The following is a 22,265-nucleotide window of genomic DNA, read 5'->3' as shown; positions in this document are numbered from 1 at the left end:
TCTCGATTTTATATGTTATATTATTTAATTTATATTTTATATAACTTTTGGAAAAATGTATGGATCTATATTATTATTTTTTTATAATAAATATTGATATACCCCTTTCATCTGGCACGCTTTTTTTGTAAATCGGATCATACCCCTTTAACAAGGGGGGTCAAAACTTTAAACATGCGTATTGTTACTACGATATTTTCAATTTAATTTTTGAAAGTATTCCGGAAATACTGACACTTTTAAATATATCTTAAATTAAAGCTTATGTAATATACTTTAATGTGAAAAAAAAAAATTTGACCTCTGGATTTGTCTTCATGGTAAAAATGACTACCGTATGCAAAAATATGCTATTTTTGTGTTAAAATTCTGGGTTTTGTATTTTATTTTATTTTAAAATACCTGACAAGGGGAGTACAGATTTTCATAAATATTATATAAATTAAAATTGATATAGTATAGATAGTTAAACTTATTTAAATATGTTTGTTTCTTTTAAGTCGAGAAAAATAACTTTGAAATTTGAACTAGCTTAAATAGCCAATTTTTCAACCGCCGGAAGCAACGTACGGTTGCCGAGTTGGTAAAATTTATGTTTTACACGCTTGGGGTACGAGGTTCCAACCCGCATATGGCAATGAATTTTTTGCATTTTTTCTTAATTCTTTTTAAGTTAGTATAAATTTTAACTCGTTTGATTTTTATCACATTTAGATTCAATAACTTCAATAAAGATCAAGGATCCCATCACTTTAGTCGCCCCTTGCAAGAAGAAATTTCTTATTCGTATTAAAATTATTTTACTATATTTTAAGTTTTCGCTTCGATGCAAAGCCGAGAAGATATTTTTTTGTGACTATCATTTATTTTCTCTGCTCTAACTTGACCTACTTTTTTCAACAATACGTCAAATTACTACAATTCGTATCTAGTTGAAGATATTACTCTCAAAAATTGAAAAAAAAATTCTAATTTATCAATTAAACAGTTAGTTATTACATCGTCTCCATAAAGACAATTAAAATCATTAATTTCTAATGTTTTCAAAATATTTATTAACGAATGAAGTTTGATATGATAGGTTTCAACTACAAAATTAAATCATTTTACTTTGTAATTTAATAATTTTTTTACTCTATTTGTGTGTGCTACTACTAGACTATAATATTACAATTTTTTTTTGTAACATGTTGCTATATAAATCATTTCTAAAAAAAATGATTGTTTTTTCTCCTGAATTAACAATTGATTTTTACAAATATAATCAAATTTTATAATACACTCAATTGAGTAAATCTTTTTAACAACTTTGTTTTGATTGGTACATTTAGTTAAAGTAAATCATTAAAATTAATTAAGTTCTCAATATTTCAATTATAGAATCTTTTCAACAAACAACAAAAGTTCCTAGGAAATTATTACTATTACTTCTATTTAAGTTATCTATTACCATAAAAATGCAAAAAAATATTGAGCTTTTCTGATAAATTTACAATAAATAGTAATTATAAAACTTTCTGACTGCATATTGATCTTAACGATACAATTTTTTTAATTGTCATAAAATTTTCTATTTAATTATGTCAATGTCAAACTTACCAATTGAGCTAAAAGTTATGGTAAAATAAATTTTTTTTTTTTATTATAAACATTTACAACAATCAACTTTAAACGATTAACAAAATAGGTTAAATATGTCATTTTCCTTATTTTTAACTTATTAATAATCAAATTAATATTAAATATTATATCAAATCAGTATTAATTTAAAACAATTTTTTTTGTTCTTAATTATTTTTTTTTATATGTAAAAACTATTTTTTAATAATATTAAAACTTAGAAGTTATAGAAAAAGTCTAATTGCACATTTTAAAACATCGCGAAAAGTTGATTTAGAATAGTATATTTTTGTTTCTGATGGAAGTTCCTTGTAGTCCAGTGTATAAAACTTATAACTTTGTTAATTGTTATAACTTTATCAAAAATGACCAAATCAGTATATTTTTTTTTATTTAGATGCATGTCTTTATCTATCATTTGGTTTTTTTTATAAATCTAACCCTTTACCTGCCCACAAGAGGGATTCAAAATATTAACTTTTTTTTTTTTAGTTAAAGTAAATCATTAAAATTAATTCAGTTCTGGATATTTCAATAGTAGAATCTTTTTAAATATCAAAAATTACTTAGAAATGATTACTATGATTTCTATTTAAGTGTTCTATTACGATAAAAATGCAAAAAATAATGAGTTTTTCTGATAAATTTACAATAAATAATAATTATAAAACTTTCTGACTGCATATTAATCTTAAAAATAACATTGTTTTAATTCTCATAAAATTTTCTATTTAATGATTCATTCTAGTCAACGAAGGAGTAATTTTGCAGAATAGCAGAAAAAATTCCCAACAAACTTTTTTTTTTTTTGTTTTAATTAGGCAATTGGTGGATTATTCCAAAAGCAACATCAACTCTTATTTCTTTAATTATATCATGATTAGTAGTTCTTTGATTTTAAAATATAATATATGAATATATACTAATTATAATTATTAAATTTAGTATGAAATTGATATTTAATATTGTAATTTAAACGGAGAAATTATAAAAATAATAAAGAAGTTATATTTTGCTTTACTTTTACGTGTATAAAAATTTAAAGGGCTTGATACAATAATTTTCAATAAAAACTGTTTGTTACTATAAAAAAATGCACTGGACTACAAGGAACTTTCATCAGAAGCAAAAATATACTTTTCTAAATCAAATTTTCGCGTTGTTTTCAAATCTGCAAGTAGACTATTTCTATCACTTCTAATTTTTTATATTATTACTAATTATATATATAAAATAATAATTAAAAGAAAAAAAAATTTGTTTTCAAATTATTACTGATTTGATTTTTAATATGTTAAAAATAATCAGTCCAAATTTTCAATTTTAACCTATTTTTTTGGTTCTTTAAAGTTGATGAAAAATTTTTGATAAAGATTTATGAAAGTTTATAGTAAAATAAATTGAATATATTACCATAACTTTTAGCTCAATTACAAGTTTAAAATTGACATCTAGGCCTGTCAACAAAGGAAAAATTGCGGAAAAAATTTTGTTTTTTTAAAAGTTGAATTAAAATATGTATAATGACATACTAATAGTCCTCAAGATTGGAATTGAGCTTTTTTTTTAAATCCTCGCAAAAGTTCAAAAATATGAGCTTTCTTAATTTTCTCAAAAAAAAATATTTAACTTACAAAAAAAAGTTTCGCACAAAAGTTGTTTAAAAGACAATTATAAATAAAAATATAATCTTATATTTTTTCATTTAAACAAATATTTTTCGAGTTACATTACATTTAATATGAGTAATAAAATTTATATTCCATTTTTTTCATTTTACGGTTACTTTTTATCATGTTATACTTACATTAGACACAATGTTATAAATGCATATGTGTGTATGTGTGAGTTTATTTATTTATTGTATCATTAAAGTGTAGTGTATATTGAGATACAACCGATAGAGTAGGTAATTGATTTGACGCTATATTATTTAAACCCAACTAAACGCTAAATTGTACATTCCGAAATAACAATCATATTATGTCAATTGCCACCGGAATATCTGGTAATATTTTTCTTTTTCTTTGCCTTAATCCCAACTACTTGGGGTCGGGCACCCTTATCCTAAGCTTCCACTTGACACGATCTCCCACATCTTCTACGCTCACATCAGCTGTCCTCAAATCGCATTCAATAGCATCCCTCCATCTCTTTTTTGGTCTTCCTCTATCTCTTCTTCCTTCAACATTCATTTCTATAACTGTTCTTACAGCTTTCGATTCTTCTTTCCTCATACCATGACTAAACAATCTAAGTCTATTTTCTGTCATCTTATCCACGATTGACGCAACACCTATACTTCCTCTTATATGCTCGTTCCTTATCCTATCTTCTCTAGTCACTCCACTCATCCAACTAAGCATTCTCATCTCTGCTACACTTATTCTCTGCTCTACTTTCTTATCAACCGCCCAACACTATTAACCATACATCATAGCTGGCCTCACAATTTCATACTAAATTTAAAAACTATAATTAGTATTTATTCATATATTATATTTTAAAATCAAAGAACTACTAATCAGGATATAATTAAAGAAATAAGAGTTCATGTTGCTTTTAAAATATTTCACCAATTTCTCTAAAGGAAACACTATCTACAGATTTGCATCGAAGCGTTTCTTATGATAGTGATTTTAATCACTGTCAGATATCATCTATACTTATCTCATCTATGCCACGTCTTTACTGTGCCTCGACCCCACTGTGCTACCGTTTTTTTAGATTTATTATTTATATAGCAACATCATGTAACCAAAATATTTGGAATATTATAGATTGTTAGCAATACAAATAATGTTAAAAATTAATATATTACAAAGTAAAATTATTTAATTTTTTAGTTGAAATTTATTATTATATCAAATTTAATTCGACGATAAATACTTTAAAAACATTAAAAATGAATGATTTAAATTATCTATATGGAGTGTTTGAGCTGAGTAATTTTTTCATTAATATAACGGATTTTTTCAATTTTTGAGGGTAATATTTTCAACTAAATAATAGTTGTGACCATTTGATGTATTGTTAAAAAAAGTTGGTCAGGATAGAGCTGAGAGAATAAATGAGAGCCATAAAAAAAATTACATAGTAAAAAAACTCTAATATGAATAAGAAATTTCTTCAAACGAGGGTGGACTACAGTGATGGGCTACTAGATATTTATTAAAGTTATTGAATCTAAATGAGATAAAAAACAAATGATTTAAAAAAAAATTTTTTAAGGCATTTTAAAATAAAATTCAAAATCGAGAATTTTAACACAAAAATAGCATATAGTAGTCATTTTCACCGTGANAAAATCGAGAATTTTAACACAAAAATAGCATATAGTAGTCATTTTCACCGTGAAGACAAAATAAAGTCTGAATTTTTTTTTCCATAATAAAGTACATTACATTAGTTTTAATTTAAGATATATATATATATATATATATATAAGTGTCAGTATTTCTGGAACACTATCAAAAGTTATTTTTTTGTGATAAAGTTGAATCCCCCCTGTGGGCAAGTAAAAAATCAGATTTATAAAAAAAATTATACGAAATGATAGGTAAGTACCTCACGTATCTATAAAAAAAATTATATTGATTTGGTCATTTTTGAAAAAGTTATGATAGTTTTAAGTAAAAAAAAATTGAAAAAATTTTGAAAATTAGAGATTTTAAAATTTGTAATTTTTTGGGAGATTTTCACCATTTACGGAGATTGAGGGTAATTTGAGGGCGATGTCTTCGACTAGATACGATTTGTGATCTTTTGATGTATCGTTGAAAGAAATCGGTTCGGCGAGAGCTTTATTTAATAATAAATATCATGGTTATTATTTAGGAAGAATAAATTAACAATTTATAAATACTTATGTACTTCATCAGAATCTATACTTCTGAAATTTGCAGTAGAATCGTAATTGATATTTTATTGCTTAGTTAATACATAACATTTTAATATGGCATAAAATAGCAAAGAAAAGAAATTATATAAAATGTTTGGAATATAAAACTTGTAAATCATAAAAATGAATTAATACTGTTTAGTAATAGCAGTGTCAATAATTTTTTTTGTAAGATGATATTTCATTATATTATTTACCAGTGATTTGGACACGATAGGCCGATATTATAATATTAGATTGAATTTATTTCCAGAAAATTTATCAATAATATACAATTCTTATAATAAATTAAAAATTGTAAAAAAAAAATTAACAAATTAGTTAAATAAATAATAACAAACTTATTAAATTAAAATCATAATTAACCTCATTAGTAAATTTTCTATAATTTAGAAGCAAAAGGTTATACAATTTAATTCGCGTATTTTTAATATTTCTTGTTTGTATTGTCCAAGTTTAAGCCATTTAATTTTCTTTCGACGTTTTCGAAGACTTCGATTTGTGTTGAAGATTGCTCGTCTTCCGTTACTAACCCGTTAGTAAAGGCAAACGCAAATTGGGGTAGCTCTTTCAGAGCTGAATATGCAATTGGAAATTTATGACCGTGTTCGGAGTTTTCAAGTTCTGGGATGAAGTGTTCATAACCTAGCGGTTTGGCAAACCCTATTGAGAAAATTTCGACACGAGTAATGAATTAGTATAACATAAATAGACAATCGTGTCGAGGGCATCTGCTACCGACTAACATCGGCCACGTCGTCTTGTGCTTACCTGTGGCTAAAGAATAAGTGATGGCCCATGTGATACCTTTGGCTATATTAACGAGTAATGGTTCGATGATAGCTCCCACTATAGGAGCTAGTACTTTACCAATAATCAGTATAAGATGAACAAGCGATAATTTGTCATCTGAATGATTTTTTTTTGCCAGTGATAATGATTCCTTAAACGTTCCCTGAATATTTCTGATCGTTTCGGATGATAACGTACTTGTGAATTCTTCGGGTCGGGCAATTGAGTTGCTGACCAAGAGGAGAATCAACGCCAAAGTCTTATGAACAGTATATTTCTTAGGGAAATTTAGTATTAAATTAATATAGTGAATAAATAAAAACTAATATTATTAAAAATAAAATAATAAATAATTGATATTTTGCTTACGGTACTTACAAAAGTCATTTTTGACTATGCTTAGTGTCGACTAGATTGAATTAAAATTTCCAATGTATTCTTCAAGCATAAATCGTAAAAATGATGATCAGAAAAATTCCTTCTTAAAATAATACTTTTTTGACGTGCACAAAGAGATTATAAAGAATTTTCTTAGTTAAAAACACATTATCCACCACCAATCATAACCTAATCAATACTAGAAATTTTCCAAATTAATTGTTTGCAATAAAAGTAAGATTATTAATCAACTTTCTAAACATTAAACAATCATCAATTGTTAATCATACAATTTCTTATTAGTGACATGGTGTAAATACACCGGTAAGTCAATGTTTAGTAAATGTTACTCTGGCGCGCAAGTTCTTATAGAGAGTATGTCACCCATGAAATAGTCAAAATAAATTTATTTTTCATTGTTGTTAAACGGTTTTCTTAGATATATTTTAGCTTACATTTAGAGTTGACTTATCGAAAAATGTATTTTTAACATTCTTTTAATATTCTTTGAAATTTTTTTTATCACAAATGTCAAAAAAAATGTTAAACGAAAACATCTTTTTAGCAGACAACATTTCTAAGTACAGACAAAGGCGTATTTAGGTTTTTGCTATACTGAATATAATTTATTTATAATATTGGAATGCCCCTAAAAACTTCAGTTTTTCATGTTTAATTTATAGAAATATTTTTTTTTTGAAATAATTAAATAACATATAGCTTGTACTATTTAGTATTCTTTATTTTATGTTTTTCACAAATCATATTTAGTTGAAGACATCCATTTTGAATATGCAAAAACTCTATATACATAGAAAATAAATTTATTTTCCATGTATAGCTGAGTAAAAGTTTTGCAATTTCAGCTTTATTGTTGAAAAACATGAGTTTTTATTAAAAGAGTTGTTATTATTTTGTCTGTATTAGCGGCATACCCAGAATTTTTCTATGTGTTGAGTATTAAGCCATAGGTGTGCGCAGACTTTTGAGTCTGGATAGCTTCCGGTCCACATTGCTCACTAAACAGCCCATAATCAAAAAACTTAAAATTAAAATTCATAGATCCTCAATTAATCGTCCCTAAATACCACTTTCTAATATATATAGTAAACTCAAAATGAAATACATAAATTAATTAGATGGAGGTGTATGAGCATGAGAATGATTGGGTTATTGTTGTTCTTATTGAATAAAATGATATAATATAATTATCTCTCGGGGTAGAGTACGAGGGATTTATACGGGTAAGATGTAAAATATAGAGAAAAAGTGATGCTTGAAAATTTATTAATATAATAATAGTTTGACATAGAAATTATTGTGATTACACATTACGTATCAATAACGCCACTCGTACCAGTAGTTATCTAAGCTTGTACTGAATGTGAGTCGTGTCAATAATACCTAGTGTAAGAAATACAAGTGGACTCTCTATCTTCTCAATAGAGTCTTTATTTTACACAGCTAACCCACTGAAAGATTAGACCAAGCTGGCTAACTTCGTATGAAAGATTATTAAGTGAAATAAAAGTGAGCCGAAGTACCAGTTTGCGTGACCTTTTATATTAAATTTGAACCATCTTTACATGTAAAAAGTGTCAAACCTTTTACTATTATCTATTATTATTTTACATAAAATATATGATTTGTCACATATTCTTATAGTTATTACATTTGATTTTCATTGATGCATTTTTTATACATATTTCTCGGAATAGTTTAAAATATTTACATGAATAATATATATTTAATTTCTTGACTAATAGACAAAGATATATAAATTCATTGTACTATTTATTTATTTTTTTTTTTGTGTTCAGAAAAATTATTTATTGTAATGTATAAATGAAACGCATTAATATAATAATTTATAAAATCAAAATTAAATTAATGTTTTTTGCTTATAATTTATGAAAAATATATTATTAGTATTTTTATTTACGGAAAAATGTAAAAACAGTTTATTCGATTTAAAAAGTCTACGTATGTCAAATATTATGGTGTAATGATTTTTTTCTCCTCGGCATATCTATATAAAATTTTCACTAATAGTTTTTTGTAATTTTTATCGACATGATTTTAAATAGTTATGCATTTTTGTTAATTTGTTTAGCTAAAATCTGTACGTGTGTACAAATTGATATGAACAATATAACACATGATGTCGCAAGAGAACATATAAATTACCACGAAACATTGTTACCTTTGGAACTAAAGGATGGTACTGTGTATACTAGTGCTAAAGTTTCAGTCAAAAATTTCGAAGAATTTTACCTAAATGACGACATTGATAATCCTGTACCTTTGGATGAAGAATATTTAGGTTCAGCTCCTCGTTTATCATACCGTACGCCTGTTGTTGGAAGAACCTTACGACAAATTACGGATCATGCTATACAAGAATTTAACGATCCAATGGAAGCCATAGTTTGGCTTAGGAATGTTATTGAAAGCATTGGAATTACAACATTAGTTCAATATAGTGTATTCACAGTATATATGATAGATCGCATACCAAAAGAACACGAGAAGTTTAGTCATCATTTTAATGAGGCCTCAACATTTTTCAATTTTCTATCAGAAAAATTTAGAGATTATCGTTTACGTACAGAACCCATTGATGAAATAATTTTAATTTTTAATGAATACAACCAATCTCCAAAACTGGAAGAAGATAAACAGAAATTCTTTAAACTTTGCTGGAGTTTTTTAGAGCGTTTTNCAAGAGGTATTGACTTTATTAATATTCCAAAGGAGAATATTACAATAGGCTGTACATATTTGGTAAAAATGCCACTTGTTGCTATTATATTTAAAGTTTTATATAGTATTGGCAGCTATAATATGGCTACATTAGAAGTTTCAAATGTCGATTTAGTACAATTTTATAACAATCAGCTAGATAGATTTTATTCTTATATAGAATTTAATGCAAAAATGTTAAAAGGTAAACAGTAAAATATATTATAGAATTTTAATGTTAGACGATAGTGTGTTAATGTTCGTAAGAAAATGTGTCCACTATGACTAATGATAATTTCTATTCCATTAATAGATTCAGAAAATACTAGTGGATTAAATTTCAAAATATTTTAAGTTATTGGTTTATAACATATATTTTATAATAAAATTTTAAAGAAATAATAAAATAAAATTCTATGATTATTGAATATCTAAAAACTGTGTTTTTTTTTTGTTATTTAATAATTACAAATAATTTTTTTTTTTCATGTAGAATTTTTCCATATTGACGTTATATTAATGTGTCGTGAAATAAAAATAAGGTTAAGTTAACATTACAATTGTGTTTGAGTTGAGTAGCTCAATTGTATGTTACAACGTTATAATTTTTATATAATTACTGAATAATAATTTATATTATTATTAGAGATCATAATAAATAGTTAATTGAATAATTATTTAAAATATTGATAACTTTTTAATTTGTAAGTCTATTTTTATAAAAGTAGTGTAATAATTTCTATACTTATAATTAGCTAACAATATGTAAAAATGTATTCGCTTCAACGTGATACTAGAATGATTAATTTTTTTTGTAATAAATTTTTATCATTAAAATATGTATTTGTAATTCTATATTAACATCAAAGTTTTTTGTTAGGTTTTTTTAACTATATTGTATTTTTGTATACTAATTTATTTGAAAAAGTCAAGAGAAAAATGACAGCTTTTTTTTATTAAGAAATAAATGGTTTTGTTTATACTATTAATATTAAACCAATTAAACGTTAATTTTTTTTATTTGTTACGAAATATAAATAATGCTAAAAATATAATACTTATAAAGCAAAAAACCTAAAATAATTTCGTAAAGAAACAAAATATGTTTAAAATATAAAGAAAATGATTGTTTTACTAATTTTTTACACTCTTAAATGTAATATTCTTTCCGTCTAGAAAATCATAAAAATACATATAGTATCAATACTCTCAACTGAATCGAATGAATGATCCAAAATAATTTTTTTTTATATACAGGGTGGCCCACCACTCACTGACAACTTAAATAACTTTTGATCCAGTTAATATTTTTAGTTGATTTTTTTTTTTAATAATAGTTAGACGTTAGGTCTATAGCTATATCTCAATAATTAATTTTTTTACATTTTATTAAAAATATTAATTATTTTAAAATTTTAAATAAAAAGTAAAAAAAAAATCTAAGATAGCTATTTTGTAGAGTAGAATTTAAGAAAAATTTTAGTAAAAAAATATCTTATTAATATTCAGTAGTAAATATTCTGTAGCGTTTTGAAGTTTGTAAAAATTTGAATTTTCATGTACTATTTTACGGTTATAAACATTGAAATACGTATTGAGAAAAGGACAGAAGAAAACGCTATCTTTTCATGATTACTGTGTATACATATGATGATAGTGTGTATACATTACAAACTTGGCATAAATACCATGATAAGAAATTAGATAAGGCAATTATTACTTATCACTCTCATTCAAAAGTATATTGAAAAGATAGCGTTTTCTTCTGTCCTTTTCTCAATACGTATTTCAATGTTTAATACCGTAAAATAGTACATGAAAATTCAAATTTTCACAAACTTCAAAACGCTACAGAATATTTACTACTGAATATTAATAAGATATTTTTTTACTAAAATTTTTCTTAAATTCTACTCTACAAAATAGCTATCTTAGATTTTTTTTTTACATTTTATTTAAAATTTAAAAATAATTAATATTTTTAATAAAATGTAAAAAAATTAATTATTGAGATATAGATATAGACCTAACGTCTAACTAATATTTAAAAAAAAAATCAGCTAAAAATATTAACTGGATCAAAAGTTATTTAAGTTGTCAGTGAGTGGTGGGCCACCCTGTATACACCTTATGTATTTCTTTTTTATTTAATATAAAATTTTTGAATATCTCACCCTTTATCTGCTCATAGGATGATTTAAAACGGAAAATTTTGTTCTAAAAGTTAATTTTTTCATCTTAACTTTTAAAAGTATTCCAGAAATACTTTATTATATAAATATGTTTTGAATTAAAGCTTATGTTACGTACTATAAGTTAAAAAATATATTGTCCTGACACCTTATCTTCTATGAATAAATGACTGTCAAAGTTAAACAAAAAAATGCAATTTTAATGTAAATATCATCGTCTATTGTATTGTATATCTTTCATTTGACATACTTTTTTTTTAATCGTACCATTTTCATTTTATACATATAAAAAGTATAATTGTTTCAACTTAACTTCTATGTGCAAATGACTGCCGTAGATAAATAACTTACTCATTTTGTATTGAATTTTTTTTTAAATTTTGTACGTTTTCCAAAGTGAAGAAAAAAGAACGGTTCCCTTCTAAAAAAATTCAATGTGAAATAGTCTTTTTACACATTTTGTTTTTAATTTTACACCGTTATTACTTTTTAAAAAATGTACAACTAGACGATTTAAGCTTTCATGCGAAGCGGAGAAGGTATTAATTTTACTATGATGTGTTTTTTATTTATTTTTTATTTTTATGTCTGTTTATGTCTCATTAGACCGATTTCTTTTAACAATACGTCAACAGATCACAAATCGTATCTAGTAGAAGACATTACCCTTAAAAATTGAAAAATTTTGATATGAGGGAAATATCCAAAAATATTACAAATTTAAAAATCTGTAAATTTTGTTATTTTTTTCACTTTTTCTTCTTAAAACTTCCATAACTTTTTCAAAAACCAACAAATCAACATAATTTTTTTTATATTAAAATTTTAGATATTTCCTTTTCATTTGATATCATTTTTTTTGAAAATCTATTATTTAACTTGCTCACTAGGGGGATTTAAAATAGCAACTTTTTTACAAAAACTAACTTTTTCATAAATGTTTTAATTAAATATTTTGCCTCACCTAAGTTAAGAAAAATGACTTTGAATTTTTGAACTAGCTTAAATTTTCCATTTTTAGTTACCAATATATGTGATGTACGGTTGTCACGTCCATGACACTAATAGTCAAATAATCAAAACTAGTATATCTAGTTAAAGATTTACCTTCAAAAGTTGAAAACAATTTCTTTCTCGATCTCCTTTATCAAATAAAATGTTGTTTAACCAAATTTCTCCATTTAGACAATTCAAATCATTAATTTCTTATATTTTTAAAATGTGTATTGTCGAATTAAGTTTGATATGATAATAGGTTTCAACTTGATAATACTCGGGACAACTGTTATCATAAACAGTCTGTGATGCTCTACCATATGTAAAATATATCAAATGTCGTTATAACCTAACTGCATGAGTAGCCTACGCTAGTTAAACAAGTAGTATGTTGTGAGTTAAGTCGTGTAGCTTAATCTATGAATAATGCGCAAACAGCCCTCAACATGACGTGGTATTCGCGGGGTACCGACGGCACACCAAAGTAGAGTACCGCCTTGTACGAGTACACTAGACGTGTGTCGACCACCGCAGTGCACCGACACCGATGACTAGAAGACAGAAATAAGGTATAACACATAGTTACAGCACATTGCGGGACGACGCCATCTTTATTTAATCACTTTCCGGTTACGTGAATTGTGCCTAACGCAGTTGAGCGCAGGTGGACTCATGCTGTTAGTTTGTATTTAGAATTGCTCTAAATGTTAGGGGTATTGGCCCTCAATCAATAATATTGTATTATTTTTCTTTAGTAGACAAATTTATTCTAGGCAACAAAAAAATAAATAAGCTTACTAATGGTGAATAATTAAACCCAAACTGACTTGCTTATTCTAAAAAAAAATAACTTACAAAAAATAATAAGAAATATAGAAAGGGGATAACTGCTACGTCTTTCTTCCTTGAATTTGTTCTTGCAAACTAACGGTCGTTGAAACTACAGGCAACCCTCATTCTCTCTCAGCCCGGCAGGTAGAAACGATCCTCATTGAATTCAAGCTAGGCAGTTGGTCAACCGGTCCGAACTACTTGCCTCTATGTTCGCCGACACAATTAAGAATTCGTATAACCTTACTTTGTTATTTATTTAGTTTTTTACTCTAATTGAGTATTCTACTACTATTCTATAATATTCAAAATATGTTGGTAACATGTTATTTAATAAATCATATTTAAAAAAAAAATGATTTCGGATTTCACGTGAATTTATCGATGGATTTTTACAATTATAATCAATATTTATAACACGTTCAATTGAGTAAATTTTTCAACATTTCTTACTTTGTTCATTTGTTATTTTGAAGCGAAACTAAGAAGGTATTGGTCTTGTGATGCTGTAATTAACTAAAGAATTTTTATGGGTTTCAGAATTTTCATTCTAATATATTAGAAAAGAGACGATTTTAAGTGTTTCTATTTTTATTTATCCTTATGTGGTTTAAATAATTAATATTAAAAAAATTTTTATTGACTACTAGCGGCTAAATTGTTTACTAAATTAAAAGTTAAATATATTAATCAAATCCAACAACATCACAAAAAAACTTAAAAAACAATGGATGTATATTTTAAAAACATTAAGATTGGCATTAAGTTTGACATGAAAAGTATCAAAACAATAAGATAATTGTTATTTATAGAGCATAATTTTATTTAATTTGTATCAATTATCATTAATTTATTCAACAATCAGTATAAAATGTTCTAATAATTTTTAAACAACATAAATCAACTTTTTAAACATTGATTTAATAATAAATCAATGAAATATTTTCAAATTAATTTGTAGAAAAATAACTAAAATAATTTGATTTTTTATAATAATTATTTATTATAGAATACAATATAACAAATAGTTTGAGTTATACAATTTTAAGAAATAAAGTATATTTACTTATTTATAATCAACAAAATAAATTCAAGAAAAATTTAATGTAGAATTTACAGTAAAAATATTAAACATAAAACTAAAATCATTAAAAAATTGAATTCAAGTTATATAAATCAAGCGCATAAAAAAATTATACGTTTTATAATAAAATGTATATAATGAAAATACAATTATTTAAATTTACTTTTCAGTAAAATATATCATCCGACAGAATGCTGCGGCAAAAATTTAAGAATTAAAAGGTATTTATATTTATTCGAAAATCGGTAGTATCTTTAACGTGAAAATTAGAATATACCGAAATTCGTCTTTTATCAGTATAGTGTCAATAATTAGAAAAAATCAAAATTCAAAGCAGTACTTAATCGAAAAATAGTGAAAGTTGATTGGATTAATATTTAACAATAATAGTAATCAGCTGATTCTGGATACTTCAAGAATTTTTTATTAGTGTAAAGTTTATTGTCGTTGGATAAGTATTTAGTGTTCATATTGAAAAAGTGGCCGAAAAACGCAGTGATGGAATCGTGTCTATTGTCAATATAATTATGCTGAATTTCCATGTTTAGATCGAATAGTTTGCCAAATTGTATCAACTAAAAATTAATTGATCGACATTAACTACAATTATGATTTACTTATAGAAATTTAAATCATTTACCTCGTTTCGACCTGTAGTTTTAGGTATGTGAAGTGCTACGTTGGGAGCAATACTTCTCAACAGGTCGAAGAGTTTTTTACCGCCTCCTTCGTAGTTGCTACACATATGCTTTTCGAGACTGTACTCTTCATGTTTCTTATACGAAGGGCCGCCCCATGGAGGAGAAGTCACTATTACCTGTGGCTTATATTTTTTTAAGGATTCTGCGATTTCAAAGAAATCTCCCAGTATAAATGTAATCTTCTCTCTGACTCCGTAAATCTCAGCATTTCTTTTCGCGAATTCCAATTTATTAGCATCGTTATCCACAGCGATTACTTGTTTGTATCTTTTGGCCAATTGGATGACGTTACCACCAGCACCACAAAACGGATCCATAGCGACGTGTAGGCCTGGACATCTTAACGCTATGTGTGTACTCAAGATTTCGGGACATACTGAATAAAATGATTCTAAAAAAAAAAAAACGTCAAATAAAGTAAAACATTTAAGTTTGTTGAAATAATAATTTTATTACCATTGTCCATCATGATTCCTTCATCGAATTTTGAAAACAATAAGTACCTCTTATCCCATAAATGTTTTTTAATGTCATTAGGTCGAGTTCTAGTTGCGGAATTTTCGTTGTTATTATTTTCACGTTGTAAATTTCCATTCACTTTAGTCTTTTCCAGGTCTTCTGGAGTAAAAAATTCAGTTTTTTTACATAGCAACACACTGTTAGTGTTAGATGTTATAATATTTTCTGTTAATTTTTTAGACTGTATTCTATTAAATTTGAGTGAATTTTCTATTAAGGTGCGGTTTTCTTGATTTGTAGTAATTATATTTCCTGGCACTATTTCAAATGGTTGTGTTGAATTATTGTTTTTGNGACATACTGAATAAAATGATTCTAAAAAAAAAACGTCAAATATAGTAAAACACTTAAGTTTGTTGAAATAATAATTTTATTACCATTATCCATCATGATTCCTTCGTCGAATTTTGAAAACAATAAGTACCTCTTATCCCATAAATGTTTTTTAATGTCATTAGGACGAGTTCTAGCTGTGGAATTTTTGTTGTTATTATTTTCACGTCCTAAATTTCCATTCACTTTAGTCTTTTCCAGATCTTCTGGAGTAAAAAGTTCAGTTTTTTTACTTAGCAACGCACTGTTAGTGTTAGATGTTATAATATTTTCTGATAATTTTTTAGACTGTATTCTATTAAATTTGAGTGAATTTTCTATTAAGGTGTAGTTTTCTTGATCTGTTGTAACAATATTTTCTGGCACTATTTCAAAGAGTTGTGTTGAATTATTGTTTCGTGACTGTATTATATCTGAGTTAAAAGACTTATCAGCTAATGNCCGAGTTAAAAGACTTATCAGCTAATACAGAAGTCTCTATAGGAATGTTAGTGGTCTCTTTTTCAATTTCAGTTTTCGTAACAATTTCTGGGTTTAGTTTTTTGACGGGTTCTATTTCATTATTCGTTAATAAAATATTCGTATCAGTGTTTGAGAGCTCTTTTTCGGTTTCAATTATTGGAGTTCCCGTAAATTTATCGNGTTTCAATTATCGGAGTTCCCGTAAATTTATCTTCTATGAGCGGTTCTTCTAAAATTGAATTTTTTGTCAAAATAGGTGTTTCCAAATTTATAGGATGTGTAGTCAAAACTGGGCAGCGATTATTCATAATGGATTCTACTGGTTTAGTTGAAGTAATTTTCTTCTTAAAAAGTTTCATCTCCAAAAAAGTTTGCAGTGACACAACTGCCAATGCAATAAACATAATATCTCTAATTACTTGAAATGGAATTATAAAATATATCACCAATGTCGTTATCACGAAAAACAAATGCGAATCCATATTTTTTTATAAATATATAAACAAAAAACTTAAAAAATTTTAGATATACTTAGAGAAAAATGTAACAGTTAAAGTGTTTAAAGAATATACGTACTCATTTATCACAAAAAATAACTAAAGCAAAAATCACCAAACGGTGTCGATTTAAACAGCATTTTTTATCCTATTTATACAAAAAAAATTTGACTTTTTTCATGTTATTTCAGCCAATTAATATAACAAAACATTTCTTCGATTGGCCAACAATTAAAACATTTAATTATCAAAATGTGTTATTTTGAATTACAAGTCTGCAACGATTGGCCTCAATGAGTAGTATTGATTTTATAGTTAAGGTCTACAACCAACACCTTCTTTTTTAATGAAATAATATAAAAACATTTCGACTCATCAATTTCTCTTTACATATTTAAATAAAATATTTACAATTATTTTAAAACTCCTGTGAAATTCAAATGCAAGTATTAATTATTATTTTTATTTTTATTANAAAACTCCTGTGAAATTCAAATGGAAGTATTTATTATTATTTTTATCTTTATTCTACATTTTAAGTTTCTTTTTAAAAAACTATTTAGTTGTTTTCAATTAGCCATAAATTAATTTTGCAATAATTTTTACAAAATTATTTGAATTATTGAATTTTAAAACTTAAAATTACGATAAATTAGAACACTGGACATATAGAAATAAAATAAAACGTCAGATCATAAATGACCATGGCAGTTATTTTGCCTAAGTACGCCGTTTCTAATAAGTTTACTTTTTTTTAAGAACATAAATATAAAAAATGATTTTAATTTAAATCAAATAAGCAAATTTAGTGTCTTAGATGATTGTGGCGCTTGTCACGATTTATTTTTATGATTTTATTGTAACGTCTTATTGTTATGTAAAACTAAGTATTTTTAATTTAAATTAATATAATGAATAAACTCAAGACAAGATATTTATTGGTAATGTTTTGAATACCTCATTTACAACATAAAAAATAAATAAATTTGTATTTAAATATTATACTTTCAATAAATTTACGAAAAATAAATTTTATTTTATTCAAAGGATATTGTATTTGAAACAATATCATTTTCTTAACAGTTTTTTGCAAAAAAATGTCAAGTTGAAAAATAATTTATGATCACGTCTTAATTCCATTATTTTATATAACACTCGTTTTGTTTTGTACTAAATGAATCGAATCGATTAACCAAAATCAATATAACTATATAAAAAACAAAATAGTAAGACAAAAATATTTCTAAATTAAGTTTTATTTTAGTTAATGCGTCTTGTCGAACAATTAATTTCCAAAAAATATACCATAAATGAAAATTTTTAATGAATCATAAGAAAAATGTTACCCATAACATTATTTCATTTTACTATTCATATATTTATTATTTGAATAAAATATCAGTCATATATTTCTATTCATCTAAAAATTGAAATAATAAATGTTTACTAAATCTATTAATTTTTTTTTTTATTGCTATGTAATTACAGTGTTTATATGGCGATTATTATAGTAAAAATAATTTATATAAATAACGGGAAAAGGAATTTATGAAAGCTTTAGAACTCGAAAAATCATGACTTTTCACATGTATTTCGTAAAATCAAAACTATATATGATAATTTATTTTCATTCATTTCAAAAATATCTAAAAACTATTTTTCATATATTTTGATGATTAAATTAATCATTAGATACGTCTAAATTAGATGTATCTAAAAATATTCATCAGGACAGCTTTTTTAATAATTTATAATAAATTAATACTAGGGTCAAGTGGGGTAAATGGAAATTGGGGCAAAAGGAAAAAAATATTATTTAAAATAAATTATTAGTGATTATAGAATTCGATATCATTGTAACCACAGTACACATAAGGTATAATAGTGCGCAATGATAAAAATATGGAAAATTTGAGGATATGTACAAATTGGCATCATTTGAAAAAGTGTTAATGATTATTTTAGAATATATTTTCTGCTCAACGGCTTTTGAGAAGGGCATCCTCATCAAAAATATAAGTAAAACAGTACAGTTTGAACTAAATTGTCATTTCATATTTACTTATTTACTGTACGACCCTAAAACTAGTTTAATATCACTTTTTCTATGTAATTATATTTTTTTTGTAAAATACAAAATAAAAATCAATTGGGGTAAATAGAAATTTGGTTTTGGGGTAAATGGAAATATTAATAACAAATATAATTTGAAATATTACGATCTTTATCATTTTTTTTTCAACTTCAGAGTGCATAATTATATCAAAAAAACATATTAACAGTTGTAGAAAATCAAATTTCATTAGAACCTTTAACGTCAAACACTTTTATAGACTAAATTTTTCCAACATCAAGTAATAATATCTCAGTAAGCCCAAAAGATATAATATCTATTTTTTCAATTCAATTAATACAATATAAAACTAACAATACAATTTGTGTTACAAAAGACCAAGTTCCTCGTTTTAGAGTAACAAAGTATGATGAAGTTTTAACATATAAAAATGTGTTAAAATAATTGGAGGAAGCAACCTCAAAGAAAAAGCTAATCAAATATCCTAGTAAACTTGAGAGACCTAAGAAAGCTGTTAAAGATGCACAAAATATTGTGTTGGAACAATCAATTGATTATATTGATGATGTAGTTTATCATTCATCAGAAGATGATTGTAATGACAATTCATTAGATTTAAGTATTGAAGAAGTTTTATATAATACACCAATTTGGTCTCAAATAAAACCGGAGTATTTCTTTTAATAGATTTTATTGGAGGGAACCGTAAGAAACATCATTTTAAGTATGTATGTTTAGTTTAACGTGTAGATGAAGTTGATGGGGATATTTTAGTACGAGGATTAAAAAAAAAATAATGAAATTGGAACTGATTTTTATATTGTTGAAAATGACTTGTCAGATATTACAGTAGAGATGATTCTTGCAATATTACCAATATCAACTGAACATAAGAAGAACAGAAAAACGATATACACATTTCCTGGATACATAAATGTCAATGAAAAATAATCAGTTTAGGCACTATGTTAACTACTTATTCATACATTAATTTATGTGATATATTTTAAAACTAAAAATGCTGTTAGTTTGTTATTTTGTTTATAATTTTTACTTGACATTGTTATTTTTTATGTTAAATTATTATTATCACTACTATATGAAAACAAAAGACTGTTAATATAATTTGAAAGTTTATGAAATAGTAAGTAAGCATTAAACTGTACTAAATTATGTTAAAATAATAAAGATTACCTAATTATTTGTCTAATTTAATTGTAATTTATGTAATTCAAACAAATTTTCATTTGCCCCAGGCTTATAACATTATCAACTATACTTTAATTTTCATTTACCCCATACACAATATACTATTTGGGACAAATGGAAATTTGTAGGTATCGAATATATGAAATAATATAATGATAGCTGTAACAGAACAATTTCAATTTATGGAAAAAGTATTTATTAATTTAATTGAAGTTTACTATCAATATTTTTATATTTAGCTTAATTTTTTATTATGGCTGTCGATACCGCTTTAGACTGGCTAAAGATCGCGCATCAAGCTTTCCGTGATCTCGTCACTTGGCCCTTAAGCGATTCGAAAATTTAGAGAAACGGATTCGAAATTACGTGCACTTTATTGTGAATTTATGACAGACTATATTAAACTTGGGCATATGTCCGTAGTCTCTTTCTCGAGGTTGTATTTTATAACACACCATGCTGTGTAAAAGCCGGATATTGACCCTCATAAAATTTGCGCCGTACTTGACAGCTCGGCGGTACCGTGGCCTGGAGCCTCATTGAACGACTGCCTCTATGCTTGTCCGAAGTTGCAACAAGAAGTTGTTAACGTACTTTGCTGTTTCCGGTAGCGCAAATATATTTTTAAGTCAACTAATGAACTTGTCCAATAAAAACTTAAAACGGTGTCAATAGTTCGCCGTACCTGACGTTGCGCGTGTTACAGTTTATAGCGGACAATGAATGTGCCGACGATCCTGACGTTCGTGATGCTTATTTGACCCACTCGGCTTTCTGCCTCCCTGTATTATTTTGACCAAATCTATTATGAGACTCGATGTCCCTAGAGTGGGGCGAAAAATTACATTAACTGGACTGTTTATTTTCCTTATCTATGCGAAAACGAAATTAGGTTCGATAAAGACACTTGCCATACCCATCACGAGTTAAATGCCGGGGTACTTTTAGCACGTTGGTTAGGACAAATGAAATCTATTTTGTCTACGGATTTTAATATTATCGCGACTCATGCTTGAACAGATTCGCTCGTGGTGTCATCGAGGCTAATTGTGCCACATGATACTTTTAAGGCATACGTGTCAAATAGAGTACATCAGGTGCAATGTTGAACACCTGAGTGTTCATGGTCCTATGTAAACACAATCGTCAACTGCTTGTCGAGCGCCCTCTAAATTATGTAATTATACGTTATATTGGCATGGGCCGCTATTTATTTTACAAGTGCCAGATACGTGGCTGTCGCGACCTTCGTTATTGGATGTATCCGATTCACCTTAAGTCCGTATTATTTCATTAACTGTCAACGCCCAGGATCTTCCAACCTAATGGTCAACTCGTTTTTCCTCGTATAACCGGATGCTACAAGGAATATCGTGTATGAGGCGTTTTGCACATGAGTGCCGTCACAATTCATATACAGCGCTCGTTATCACTCAAGAGGAAATCGCCAGTAGTTACGAGCAATAATGATTGATTTACAACAATGTTTTTTTGCTACGTTAAAAAATGAACTTGTAGTTGGATTATGTATATCATCTAAACGTATGATNTTGTAGTTGGACTATGTATATCATCTAAACGTATGACACGTTTGTGTCTATTTTTGGACGATTATGGGGTAATCCGTGCGGGTGAACGTTTACGCCATTCGTCGTTACCTTACGAGCAAAAACATCCGATATTTTTGGTTAAACGGTCTCATTTGGCCTTACTTATATTTAGATAGTATCATGAATATAGCTGTAATGCAAGCCCGCGTGTTATGTTTGTGCTAGCTACGCGTTAATTTTGGATTTTGAGTGCGCGTGCAGTCCTACACAAAGTTAATAGTCAATGCACAACGTACACAAAATGCGCGAAATATTAAGGTTGAGAAAATCGCGTACGTCTAAGATATATTTAGCCATCTTTGTTTGTTTCACCATTACAACGGT

At 26.3% G+C, this 22,265-nt stretch overlaps 5 protein-coding genes across 5 annotated transcripts in view; 2 read left to right on the top strand and 3 right to left on the bottom strand.

The window, feature by feature from the left end:
- Positions 1-1,956, bottom strand: part of LOC126904479 (glycogen synthase kinase-3 beta) — a 44,171-nt gene extending 42,215 nt beyond the window's left edge. The window contains exon 1 of the mRNA XM_050683548.1: positions 1,951-1,956. The gene's annotated coding sequence lies outside the window, so the exon portion shown is untranslated. The remainder of the gene's footprint in view (positions 1-1,950) is intronic.
- A 3,958-nt stretch (positions 1,957-5,914) lies between these two features.
- On the bottom strand, positions 5,915-6,782 carry LOC126904491 (uncharacterized). Its single transcript, XM_050683573.1, has 3 exons — positions 6,692-6,782; positions 6,293-6,590; positions 5,915-6,184 (listed from the first exon to the last, which is right to left on the bottom strand). The coding sequence occupies exons 1-3, from the start codon at positions 6,698-6,700 to the stop codon at positions 5,949-5,951; spliced, it is 543 nt and encodes a 180-aa protein (XP_050539530.1). The 5' UTR covers positions 6,701-6,782; the 3' UTR covers positions 5,915-5,948.
- A 1,770-nt stretch (positions 6,783-8,552) lies between these two features.
- Positions 8,553-22,265, top strand: part of LOC126904483 (uncharacterized) — a 122,646-nt gene continuing 108,933 nt past the window's right edge. Inside the window, exon 1 of the mRNA XM_050683558.1 lies at positions 8,553-9,014. Within this exon, the coding sequence (XP_050539515.1) occupies positions 8,765-9,014 (250 nt within the window). The 5' untranslated portion in view covers positions 8,553-8,764. The remainder of the gene's footprint in view (positions 9,015-22,265) is intronic.
- The window catches only part of LOC126904488 (sperm-associated antigen 7), a 186,647-nt gene continuing 174,517 nt past the window's right edge, over positions 10,136-22,265 (top strand). Inside the window, exon 1 of the mRNA XM_050683568.1 lies at positions 10,136-10,141. The gene's annotated coding sequence lies outside the window, so the exon portion shown is untranslated. The remainder of the gene's footprint in view (positions 10,142-22,265) is intronic.
- LOC126904475 (trimethylguanosine synthase-like) overlaps positions 14,830-22,265 on the bottom strand; it is a 112,220-nt gene continuing 104,784 nt past the window's right edge. The window contains exons 2-3 of the mRNA XM_050683527.1: positions 15,177-15,628; positions 14,830-15,111 (exon numbers count right to left, since the gene is read on the bottom strand). Of these exons, the coding sequence (XP_050539484.1) occupies positions 14,914-15,111; positions 15,177-15,628 (650 nt within the window). The 3' untranslated portion in view covers positions 14,830-14,913. The remainder of the gene's footprint in view (positions 15,112-15,176; positions 15,629-22,265) is intronic.

The sequence above is a fragment of the Daktulosphaira vitifoliae genome, unplaced genomic scaffold (genome assembly GCF_025091365.1).
Source record: "Daktulosphaira vitifoliae isolate Bord-2020 unplaced genomic scaffold, ASM2509136v1 Scaffold_4, whole genome shotgun sequence".
Lineage (NCBI taxonomy): Eukaryota > Metazoa > Arthropoda > Insecta > Hemiptera > Phylloxeridae > Daktulosphaira > Daktulosphaira vitifoliae.
The sequence above is the reverse complement of the archived record's forward strand: the minus strand, read 5'-3'. Positions and strand labels throughout refer to the sequence as shown.

What these genes read in the sequence shown, in the direction of transcription:
- LOC126904491 (XM_050683573.1), bottom strand. An exon ending in CACTTATTCTTTAGCCACAG is followed by an intron (nt 6,185 to 6,292) that starts GTAAGCACAAGA and finishes TTTTCTCAATAG; the next exon opens with GGTTTGCCAAACCGCTAGGT.